General features: G+C 53.4%; 5 protein-coding genes across 5 annotated transcripts; all 5 read left to right on the forward strand.

Moving 5' to 3' along the window:
• Nucleotides 1-423: 423 nt before the first annotated feature.
• AB675_9827 (uncharacterized protein) lies at nucleotides 424-2,670 on the forward strand (the record flags this gene model as incomplete). Its single annotated transcript, XM_018150396.1, has 1 exon — nucleotides 424-2,670. One exon carries the CDS (start codon nucleotides 424-426, stop codon nucleotides 2,668-2,670), a length of 2,247 nt encoding a protein of 748 aa, XP_018002454.1.
• Nucleotides 2,671-3,150: 480 nt separating this feature from the next.
• Nucleotides 3,151-3,962, forward strand: AB675_9828 (uncharacterized protein; the record flags this gene model as incomplete). Its single annotated transcript, XM_018150397.1, has 2 exons — nucleotides 3,151-3,789; nucleotides 3,852-3,962. 2 exons carry the CDS (start codon nucleotides 3,151-3,153, stop codon nucleotides 3,960-3,962), a joined length of 750 nt encoding a protein of 249 aa, XP_018002487.1.
• An 859-nt stretch (nucleotides 3,963-4,821) lies between these two features.
• AB675_9829 (Protein TOXD) lies at nucleotides 4,822-5,964 on the forward strand (the record flags this gene model as incomplete). The annotated part of the gene is made up of 1 exon (XM_018150398.1): nucleotides 4,822-5,964. The coding sequence occupies one exon, from the start codon at nucleotides 4,822-4,824 to the stop codon at nucleotides 5,962-5,964; it is 1,143 nt and encodes a 380-aa protein (XP_018002541.1).
• A 2,338-nt stretch (nucleotides 5,965-8,302) lies between these two features.
• On the forward strand, nucleotides 8,303-8,803 carry AB675_9830 (uncharacterized protein; the record flags this gene model as incomplete). The annotated part of the gene is made up of 1 exon (XM_018150400.1): nucleotides 8,303-8,803. The coding sequence occupies one exon, from the start codon at nucleotides 8,303-8,305 to the stop codon at nucleotides 8,801-8,803; it is 501 nt and encodes a 166-aa protein (XP_018002492.1).
• Nucleotides 8,804-9,063: 260 nt separating this feature from the next.
• Nucleotides 9,064-12,010, forward strand: AB675_9831 (Vacuolar protein sorting-associated-like protein; the record flags this gene model as incomplete). The annotated part of the gene is made up of 2 exons (XM_018150401.1): nucleotides 9,064-9,280; nucleotides 9,327-12,010. The coding sequence occupies 2 exons, from the start codon at nucleotides 9,064-9,066 to the stop codon at nucleotides 12,008-12,010; spliced, it is 2,901 nt and encodes a 966-aa protein (XP_018002477.1).
• Between the last annotated feature and the right edge of the window lie 54 nt (nucleotides 12,011-12,064).

Here is a 12,064-nt window from a genome sequence, read left to right on the forward strand (position 1 = left end):
GAAGGGGTGTAAACAACTCATCGAGGCCCATCGAACGATCAATGAGAGACGATCTTTATGCTATCAACCTCGGACCGTGACAGGGAAGACGGCGGAGGAAACGATCACGGCATTGAAGTGAAGTCCAAGCATACAGGTCACCCGGTCTTGCAATCAGCAACCACTTCCACCCCGTCATCCGGACGTGTTGTCGACTTTTTGTCAGCCGGCTTCGCCATCGCTTGCTGAGATCTCACGCGTAATCCAGCACATTAGTTCCGTTGCCTTGCTAACCCTAAGAGATATATTCGTCGCCTTCGTACTGCGGCCTTACACCAGCACCGTTGATCTACAAGTACGTCTGCATCGTGGTGGGCCACAACTTCAGCAAACCGTGTGCGCGTTTGACGGTGCATCGTACAGCTCATCAGCAGCTGAGGCACGATGTGGCCATTGCGATCCGCGAGTCGCCATACCTTGATCGTCTTTCTTACCCTGGTCATTCTTCTCAGCACCAGCCTTCCCAGTGTGGTGCGCTTTTCGAGTGCGTTTCTTCATAACGTACTCGACAACTTTGTGGACGAAGGTCAAGAAGTCAATTCAAGCTCTAGCTCAGACAATTTGCATGAGCGTTATATTACGTCGCAAAAGTCAACACTGCCAACCTTCAATCCATATCTGAAGCCTCTGCTACAGTGCCAGAACCAGTCCAACGAGCGAAGCCAGATCGTTCTGCCCGCCCGCCACCTCAACATCTCCTTGCAGCTCGACAACGACGAGACGACAACTGCACAAAACCGCTACTTCAACCCAACGATCATCCCTCTGCCCTCTTACGCCGCATCGCTCACCTCTGCAAGATACGTCCTGGTTACGCGTCTAGTCACAGCGGGATTGCACCAGGAAAGCCACGCTTGTCTAGCCTCTTTCTGCCACCCAGGTCCAGAGAACGATGGTCCCAACAGCACCACGCAACGAGGGCACTTGCCTCCAGACTCAGAAGTATGCTCAGACTCAGCACTCGCCCATCTCGGACCCAATGGTGGTTTTCGATGCATCACGCTCCCTCGCCCTGTCAATATACCACCGACCCCGTCGCTAAAGTGCTCACCTAAATGGGCTGCCTTTCCCGACATACCTGGCTTTCACGATCCGCGGATCATGTGGTCTGGCGATGGCGAACCACTGATTATTGTCAACAGTGGGAGTACGTATGGGTGTGTCGGATTGTGGATGCAAGATCTCAGGACGTTGATACCTGAGCTACGAGATGTGATGGAGCGACGCAAGCCGGCCGAATCTCCTGTGGTGCCCGAAGACGGAAAGCTGAAGAAGCGGACTGGCGGTGGAGGAGAGTGGCGTGAGCAGGGCACGCCGTGGTGGAAGATGCCAGTGCTCAAATACGAGACCTTGACGGAGCTGACGAGGTGGCAAGGGAGATCTGAGGTGGAGAAGAACTGGATCCTCTGGTGGCCTGGCGGAAATCGGAGAGGGCAGACTTGGGTCAGCTATGAGATGTTCGGACAATGGGAGGAAGACGAGGAGGATCTACAAAAGCATGCGATGCAAATGGTTGGACTCGGGGGTGACGACATGGCCCAGCACAAGCTTGACGCCAGCAATGATGCCGAGACTGACCAAGTCGCCAACGCCCTACTGCGAGAGGGTTTTTGGTCGTACTGGCCATCAACGAATGCATCGCAGTCCCTGCACGATGCCTCGACAGACCACTATCAGCTCGACTCGGAATCAACGCCGCCGTCAATGCCTGACACGCCGACTTCCGCAGAAAGCGCGACAGTCCCGACAACCGAGAAAATCTCCTCGATCAACACCGTCAGCGTGGTGAGCGAAGCCACCCCTTCCTCTACGGCAGTAGCGCCACAACAACCGATCAAGCGCTCCGAAGCTTCAGCGGATGCTGATGAGCAGCAGCCACCGACAAATTATACGTTCCACTCTGGTCGTGCCATCTCCGAGCTCCTCTACGTATCTTACAGCACGATCGCACTCCCCAACGTAACGCACCCGGACGAGCCACCTTGTCTGCTTCCGCCCGATATGCTGTCATCCCTCCAGTCGCAGTCTCAATCCAGCTCACGCGCAAGAAGAGCATCAACACACCAATCAACACCCGCTCTGCGCTTGATCCTCTGTCCGTCACGATCCTCATGTCTAGGCACCGAGCAAGAATGGCTAGACACGGGAAGAGAAGTGCATTTCAGCATTGTGCATAGAAAGCTACATCCCGTGAACGCACTGGGACTGGTCGAGAGGGGCGGATATGAGAGATGGGTTGTGATCTGGGAGGGAAGGAGTCCTGGTAGGATTGTGGCGACGGGAAAGCATGCGGTGGTGTTCCAAGGTGAGGTGTTTGATGAGGGACGAGATGAGAAGGAGATGGGCTTTGTGTACACTACGAGTGTTAGTTGGGCGTGGAGGGTGGAAAGCAATGCTGGCAGAAGTGACAAGGAGGAGGACGAGGACGAATCTGACTTTGCATTTCTTGATGGTGATATGCCTCACTTGTCTGGGCTCGGGACAGGCTTCTTGGACGATGAGGTCATACTAGGTATCGGGATCGACGATGTGCGGCAGGCGGTGGTGAGAGTCAAGGTGGAGGAGCTCCTTGCTTGCCTGACACTCTGTCCTGGTATATCGATCGACGATGCAGGAACAGAGGATGCCTGAGGCAGTCATAACGCTCAAAGCATGAAAATTCTCACAGAGGTCTGCCACAGGTAAGTACTACGACTCTTCGAGTAAGAGGCTCCATAGAAGAACGAGCATTCACTCAGGTCAGTCTCAGCTAAAGTTCATGGCATCAGCGACCAACCTCCGGACTGCAAGTCACTTGACACAACGACTCGAGTGACTACGACTGTGGGTGACGAAGTGAAGTTTCCCAGCAACGCTACAAGACTAACGTCCTTCTTCGCGGAAATTGTTTGGTTTAATTTCGCAACCCCGACCCAACCACTCATTCAGCGTTCAAGCGGTGACCCGTCGTTTGCGACATTTCATACCTGGCTCGAAACAACCTGTCAGACGAAGTCCTCCACGAGGCGACGCTCATACTTGGTACGCTTCTGCGAAATTGACGCACGCCGCTCTGTTCGTGGTGGTTTTAGCTGACACACATGACTAGTCTCAGAACAGGCGTCAAGCGCAATGTCTCAGCCCTTCCGATTCCTCGATCTTCCGGTCGAATTGAGAGAACGAGTGCTCGAGGAGGCCTTCTGTGGAGAGTATCTCAAGATCGATGTCCCTCGTTTCGCAATGAGTCGCTACCGCACGCTCGGAGAACGCCAGCCTGGTTCAGAGGGAGCCGAGTTACCGGGCATCCTGCTGGCAAATAAGCAGCTCAGGAACGAGGCTCTGCCCGTCTTCTCTCGTCAAATCACGGTCAAATGCTACATGAGGGACGACGACATCAAACGAGGTCTGAATCCGCTGAGGCACTATCTGCAAGGCGTCAGAACAGCTGAGATAGTGTGGGGCCCACTTCATGAAAACCTACGAGAACACATGCCCAACCTCGAGAAGCTGGTGTATACTACCTTTACTGGGGAGTGGCACAAGCTCCATCATTTCACCTGCTACAACGAGCTTGAAGAAGTAATGGCAAAGGAAGCTGAGGAAGCAATTGGGTTTTGCGCCTGCAACGAAAAACATGAGCAACAGATAGACCCGACCGACGTTTGGTACACAAAGGACCTCGAAAAAGTGGAGTTCCCGTACGACCTGATTCTAGCGGTCCGCGACTACGAACTTGGCTGCCACAAGCACCGCAAGAGTTACATATGGGATGTGAGTCACCACTCGCGCTGGGTAAAACATGGAACTTTGATGGGCTAACTAAAAGAACACAGCCTGATCGTGTCATGATCGATTGGAAGACGTCAAAGATTATTGATCCCCCGGAGATATTCAACTGTGGTTGCAAGGTCAAGGACGATTCAACTTACTTCGGTGCGCAATGAGCAGCATCGACTGTCCCAGTCCAAGCGGCATGCGGCTCGATCGTCTGTCGAATCTGGCCTTGACGGCAAGAAATTATGCCACAGCATATCGAGTGTATGGGACACGGATCAAACAATCACAACGGACCGCAAGATGATGAAGACGTCCGCTCAGCAGCCGAACATTGCCCGTATCATCGGGGTCGTGTCAACCTCCAGCTACTGAGCGTAGCAGCGAGTAGACGCATGATCAAGGAGCTACGCTGAGTCTAGGCAGAAGAACTTCGAAGCCTCAGATCCGGTCTAGAGAGGTACCACACTCGATTACGGCCTTGTCTCTGAGGGCCACAATTCTGCAGAGTCGAGACATGCTGGAGGGCGCTGGATGGGTAGAGTCGAAAAGGTCTCCACACCCTCTGATAGCCAACAGGCCGGTCACTGCACGGCACACGCCAACGAGCCTCCAGAAACGCTCAAAGGTGTTTTGCTAGGGCTGGCAGCCCCTATCCCGAGCTTCATAATCCAGATTCCAAATGTTAACGCGGGCAGCGAGATGCCTTCATAGACACATTCCCAAGCAGTCTTGGTCCGGCACAGTCGTACGCTCCAGCTAATCTAATCTATGGTCATGCTATTCTTTGCTTTCTTGGCATATTCCATGATCGTCTTGACCTAGCTAGATAGCATTCTAGCTGAAACGCGTCGTCGTTCTTTAGCATATATCTTGCGAGCATCAGGCGTCCGGGCGGAGACATAGAGCAATGTCTCCGGCTCCAAGGCAAACGGGCTTGGCATGTTGCAACCATCTCACTAATAGCCACGATGAAAGGACAACGGTCATCAAACGTGCCACTCGATCAGACACAACCGACACTCAACGATGGCAACGATGAAAGCGCTCACAATTAAAGAGAAAGGCGGTGCCCCAGTCCTCATCGAGCGTCCAATTCCCTTCGTCCGCCCAACATACATGCTAGTCAAGGTAGCAGCAGTCGGCTTGAATCCAGCCGACGCCTTATGTCTGGATTACGGCATGAATGTGCCCGGCCACATGATGGGTTGCGACTGGGCCGGCACAGTCGTCGAGGTCGGCGAGGATGTCACACGCGACTTCAAGCCTGGTGAGCGAGTGGCAGGAATGTGTCGCTCTGCAGAGCCATTTCGCGATGATGTAGGCTGCTTCAGCGAGTATGCCGTGGTCAAAGCCGATCTCGCGTTGCATATACCGGATTCGATGCCTTTCACCGATGCTGCTGCGCTGGGAGTCGCTGTAGTGACAACGGGACGGTGTCTGTTCGATACATTCAACATCCCCTATCCAGTCGTCTCACCAGAAGGCAAGCTCAGTCCACCAACAAGCACAGCCCCCCAGCAAATCCTAATCTACGGCGGCTCGACCAGCATGGGCACCCTCACAACCCAATTCGCCAAACTCGCTGGCCTGCACGTCCTCACCACGTCCTCCCCCACCAACCACGCCATGGTCAAATCCTTGTCCAATCCAGACTTTATCGTCGACCACTACTCGCCCTCTGCGCCCGCGGAACTCCTCGCCGAGTCCCAACGCTTGACCCCGACGCACGGCCCCCTCAGAATGTGCATGGACACCATCTCCTCCGCTTCTTCCGCGGTCTTCTGCTGCAAGGTCCTCAACCCCTCCGCCATGCCGCCTGGGCTAGACACGCCTGTGGAATGGGTTCCTGCGCACGTGGAGTCGGACTTGACGTATAGCACGATCGGACCACTCACGCCGCCGCTACCGGGCATTCAGACCAAGCGCAGGATTGGGTTTTCGTTCTTGGGGGAGGAGTGGGCGATGCTGGGGCCTGTGCAGCCGGCGAATGTGGGGGATTTTGAACGGAGTAGGGCGTTTGCGGTTGTGGCGGAGCGGTGTCTCGCTGGTGGACTGGTCAAACCGCATGTGATTGAGGTGCAGGAGGGAGGGTTGGAAGCGATTCCGGGCGGGATCGAGAGGTACAGGAAGGGGCTGGTTAGCGGGAGGAAATTGGTGTATGTGGTCTGAGGGGTGGCATTGTTGGTATTCATTCGAGTTTGGGCAGATTCAGTGGGATGAACGTAGACAGGCTCAGTGACTTGGGACCAGTGACTGCCTAATGCCGAGTCGTGCCCTCAACAGTGAATACCCTGTGAACGAGTCAGGAGAGTGGGAGTCTCGATTTGCATCGGGTCTTCACTACTTCGAAGCCGTATAAGTAGTCGTCATGCCCGCGATCTTGCTCCTCACTCCCTCTCATCGATTTTGGTGGCGGACGCAAGATCATCGTGCCATGCCTCGGTAGCACTTGTTGCTAAGTGGTGAGGCGGGATGCTTTGATCGGTTCTAGAGGTGCGTCGTATAGGCTACGCTGTTCGGTCGCGGTGGCGGTACTCCTACCATCAGTAGACTCACCGTGGTAGCCCAGACATATATGTATGTTAAGCTGGATGAGAGCAAAGCTGAGCGAAGTCTGATGAGATCAGGGCGTGTGATCGCACTCTCACCGGAGGCTCGTGGTCTTTGGATGTTCAATGCGGCGACGCAGTTAAATAAGTTACAACGAGGCCAAAGCAGAAAGTTCAAGCCGCATAAAATATGGGATGGATGAGAAGGTGCCATTCGCGAACTGACTTGTGTAAGTGTGCCTGCAGATCAGATGGCCTAAGGTCCTGCGTCGTCCAGAACCGGAAGTCGGGCTGCCTCATCAGGTTCTTGGGGGCGGTTTGGGCATTTCCTTTTACTTCAATACTGTCTCTTGTTCTCACCGGTATTCGAAAATCAGCTGAACAATTAGAGAGAGAATCATAAATCGATGGTGATCCGAACAGACTGTCAGGAAGCATTGAAGCGGTCCAATTTTCTCTGAGATGCTTGTAAGATTTCGTAGAAAGGGCCTTTTGGTGGGGTGGCGGTGCAGTTCGCAAACCTTGGAAACCGGTGACAAGGCGTTTGCCTACGGCAGGCTACCGCAAGCGCGAACCTCTGCCTAATGATGCTCTACACTAGACTTGTGCTCCGGGAAATGACTCAAGGTGTTTGACAAACCATTGACCAGACCCCAAACGCACTGCAGTCGTCGACTTCAATATTCATTCCTTATCCTGTCGCTCACGGTTTCTCAGCGTCCTAGACTCACCTTTGCTCCTGACTTGTGCTCGATTGCTCACCACATCACATACCGACCACTCCATACTTGATAGAGTAGAACACGAACGTTACGGCGGGATTGGTACCGGTGACGATACCGAAAACCGTTCCAAGGCACGGTCCAGCATGCACTCAGACGACGAGCCCGACCACGGCATCATCCAAGTACCATGCGCTTCACACCTCACCTTCTCCATACTCGCCAACCAGACTCGTCGAAACATGGCGTTCATGTCATCTCATTTCGATACTGAAGATCCCTGCTGCGACCCGCTTCTGGCTGGGGACGAGCTAGCTGCAATCGCTCTGGGCGCTGATCCGGCTTTCATGACGGTCTCAAGTGGTGAGTCCAGTCCTACCATGCGTTGTCGGGGGAGTGTGTCCGAAGGTCGTCCGGGCACCAGGCAGCTCCCCATTCTGTGTTCCGAACCTGCAAGCATGATGCTGACAAGCTTGCAAACAGCTGAGACTTATATCGGCAAGATCGTGATTGAGGACATTCGAGTCAAGCCTCATGTCTCATCCGCGCATAGAGAAAACCAAGTCAGACTGCCAAGAAGAAAGAATGCCACGACGATGTATATGAGAGATGCGACAGGCTGGCAGTCGATGGGGCGATCGCTGTCACCAGGCCAAGCGGCTGAGCCGAGACAGATCACTGACCACGCTGCTGTGCTGGTCGCAATGACGGCCGCATGCCTTAGACACGGCTATCGAGTCACAGTCACAATTAGCGAGCTGTGCAATTGATACCGAGAAGTAGGGCCAGACGCTGGATCCAGGCAGACTTGCGACGTTGATCAAGGAAAAGGCCAAGCTGCGAGCTGCGCTGACTAGATCCGGGCAAATTCTGAGGGTTATTCGCATGGAGGTATTCCTGGTCAGGGCGGGCGCTGAAGGTGTGAAGATATCTTGCCGTTTAGGTCAACGATCTTGAGATGAATCTCACTCGAGCGTAAGTCAGTGTGAAACATCTTTCATGGACTTTCTGGCTAGGGAGGGCGCTGCGAGAATTCGACACAATGTCTAAACGGGAAAACCGCCCAATGCACCGCTTGGCCGGGCAGCTTAGTTGGGTGAGGCAGGCCTGGCCGCCGATTCGTTCTACCCCGCTTCGTCTTTGGGCAGGAGCATAAGTAGGCACGCGACGAGCTGTCTTGAGCTGTTGCGAGCTCCGAAGACTGTCAGAGGCCGCCCTGTCAATAAAATTCCCAACATGTCGCATCCAAGTATGCCAGAAAACGGCGTCAGAAGTAGAGATCCATATGTTTTCAAGAATCAGGAATGGCTGCCCGAGATTCCAGTTCAAGCACTGACGGCCGCCCTAAAGGGATGGGATGATTCGACAAACGACAAGTACCTTGACTGCTTCCATGAAGATGCGATCTTGCACTTCGGCGGCGAGCACAAGGGTAGAAAGGGCATTAAGGCGTGCAGAGACTCGATGATTCACCCAGAGAAGGGACCCATCCTCAGGTCCGCGCACTTTTTTGAGACGGGCTTTGTCACTGGAGGTGGAATGGGAATCGACGGAAAGTGGGAGATTATTGGTGTTGCTGACGTACGATATGACCTGGTCAACAAGACCGAAGCGTGGACAAGAGCTTCAAGCTGGTGTCGCGTGGTCAAGAGCGACGACCAGTGGCTGATCGAGGCTTACGAGGTGTTCATGGATCCAACAGCGCTGTTCCAGAAGATGGGCGAGCTCGGAAAGTGAGCAGTCGTTGGCTTGATGGAAGCAGAACGGGAGGTAGAAAGGGAGAAGCAGAGATGGAGCAGGAGCACTCTTGCCTGCGAGGCAGCATTGGGAACGGAGCAGTTGTGACCGAGATTTTGCCGAAATACCGCAATAACCACTTACGTACTTGTACAATCGTGTACTTGTACAATCGTAGTAGCAACGGTGTCGTACATCTTGATGCATCGGAACTATGCTCGACGTGCCCATGGACTGAGTACACTACACTGACGCGCACCATGGCGCTAGAAATCGAACAGGGCTATGTCGCCGCCGGCACCTCCCAAGGTGGAGGAGAGGCGGAACTGCCCATCTTCAATGTGCAACAGGTGCGAATGCAGTTTAACATTGCCTCCGACTTCGTTGCCGGACAGGTCGCCAATGATGTCCTCATTCTGGCTCTCGCGACTGGTCGTATCCTGAGGATCGACCTTGAGAGCCCGCAAGATATTGATGGTAAGGTGCCTCATTGTGTTTCAGGCCTTATGATTGATGGTCCTAGATGTCGACCTGCCGAAGAAGACCAGCGAGGTCGGACTAATACGACGCATGTTTCTGGATCCTTCCGCCTCACATCTGATCATCACGACGACTCTGGGAGAGAACTTTTACCTGCATACTCAGTCAAAACAGCCCAAAGCACTCTCAAGGTTAAAAGGCGTGTCCATAGAAACCGTGGCCTGGAACCCTTCGCAGCCGACTGCTTCAACCCGTGAGATACTCGTCGGCGCATCGGATGGCACTGTCTACGAAGTCTACATCGAGCCAGCGACCGAATTTTACAGACGAGAAGAAAGATACTGCACACAGGTATGGAAGGCCTCGAAAGGCGCAGTAACTGGGCTGTGGGTGGACACTATTGCTGGGAAGTCGGACTTACGCCGAGTGATGGCATCCACACACGCTGCAGTATATCATTGGGTCGGCCGGACAGGCAGTAAGGGCAAAGAAGGTGCTGCAGCTATATATGCGGACATGCTCCAAAAAGAAAGTCCGGCAACGCAGAATGCTACCAACGTGTCGCAGACAGCGCCTTCATCTCTGTCGATCTCACCTGAAACAACCAACTCGGTAGCCGGCGAGGACGTGGCGCGAAGCTTCGGCTGGCTGTCGTCTCAAGGTGTTCTTACCGGCAAGCTTTCATCTTCACCATCAGACTCGGATCTTGGTAAGAGGATACTTAGCAGTGCGAAGCTACATGCCCGGTCAGTGTTTCCGGAGACGGTGTCTGCTCGAGGCGGGCGAAAGCTGATTCAAGATCCCATTCAATCAATGGTCTTGACGCAATGGCATTGCCTTGCGCTGGCGGAGGGTCGCATTGTGGCCGTCAATCGCCTCAATGGTGAAGTAGTCTACGATCAAGTCGTCCTTGATCCTGGTCAGAGCTCTCTCGGACTCGTTTCGGACCAGAAGAAGAACAGCTACTGGCTGTTCACAGCACAGGAGATCTACGAGATAAGAGCAGAGGACGAGGATCGTGACGTCTGGAAGGTCATGCTGCAAAATCAGGATTACGACGCCGCCCTACGCTATGCAAAAGGAGCGGCGCAGAAGGACTCGGTCGCGACCGCTTCCGGTGACTACCTGTCCGACAAGGGCCAGTATCTCGAGGCGGCGAGCATATGGGGAAAGAGTAGTAAAGCCTTCGAGGAAGTGTGCTTACAATTAATCGACAAGAACCAGGACGATGCGTTGCGGAAGTACCTGCTGACCAAGTTGTCGACTTACAAAAAATCATCCTATATGCAACGGGTCATGATTGGATGCTGGCTTGTTCAGATCTTCATGGCTAAGCTGAACAATCTAGACGATACAATTGCCACCAAGGGCGAGCTTGCCGAGGACACGAGTGCTACAGGAGCAGAGTCAGAGCTTAAGAGGACTCGAAATGAGTTCCAGGAGTTCGTGTCGAAGCACGAGTCCGATCTGGATGCAAAGACTGTATATGAGATCATATCCAGTCACGATCGGGAAGAGGAGCTGCTTCACTTTGCAAACACAATCACCGACTACGACTATGTGCTTTCGTACTGGATTCAGCGAGGAAAATGGAACGAAGCACTCTCAGTCTTGAACAAAGAGAGTAATCCTGAAACATACTACCGGTACAGCAACGTGCTCATGATGCATGTTGCGTCGGGCTACATCGAAATACTCATGCGACGCAATAATATCGAGCCGCAAAAGATCCTACCTGCATTGTTGAGCTACAACGAGAATGCTGGGGACACTCCATTGAACCAGAACCAAGCAGTCAGGTACCTCAACTTTGTTGTCAATAACATGCCCGACAGTCCAGCATCAGTCCACAATACTCTGATCTCAATCATGGCATCACACCCGACGACATCAGAAGCCTCGCTCCTCAACTACCTGGAAACGCAACCACAACCGCCTCTGTACGATGCAGATTTTGCGCTGCGCCTCTGCATACAACACAAACGAGTCCAATCCTGCGTTCATATCTATAGCGCCATGAATCAGTATCAGCAAGCCGTTGAATTGGCACTCGCCCATGACGACGTCGACCTTGCAGCTATCGTGGCAGATCGATTGGATGGCGATGAGAAGATGCGCAAGAAACTTTGGCTGCTCATTGCAGAGAAGAAGGTGAAGGAATCTCCATCCATCAAGGAAGCTATCGAATTCCTGAAGCGATGTGAGCTCCTCAAGATCGAGGACTTGATACCATTCTTCCCAGATTTTGTCGTCATTGACGACTTCAAGGAAGAGATATGCAACGCCTTGGAAGAGTACTCTCAGCACATTGAAAACCTCAAACAGGAGATGGATGTATCGCAGCAGACCGCAGAGCAGATCAAGGCAGAAATTGCCGCCCTCGACAACCGCTACGCAATCGTAGAGCCTGGCGAGCGATGCTGGATCTGCACTCTACCAGTGCTCAGTCGTCAATTCTTTGTCTTCCCATGTCAGCACGCCTTCCACAGCGACTGTCTCGGCAAAAGAGTCCTCGAAAGCTCAGGAATCGCTAAGAAGAAAAGAATCAAGGATTTGCAAGCGGACGTGAGCCAAGGTCTAAGTGTTGGACGGCAACGCTTGAAGATGGTGCAAGAACTCGATGGCCTGGTCGCAGACTCTTGCGTGCTGTGTGGCGATCTTGGTATTCGGCAGATCGACGAGCCTTTCATTAAGCCCGGCGACAACGTCGCCGAGTGGGCAATATGAGAAAATACATCGTCATCCGGACACACACAGCCTGAATGATCGAGTAAACAAAAG

The sequence above is a fragment of the Cyphellophora attinorum genome (genome assembly GCF_001299255.1).
Source record: "Cyphellophora attinorum strain CBS 131958 chromosome Unknown Contig7, whole genome shotgun sequence".
NCBI lineage: Eukaryota > Fungi > Ascomycota > Eurotiomycetes > Chaetothyriales > Cyphellophoraceae > Cyphellophora > Cyphellophora attinorum.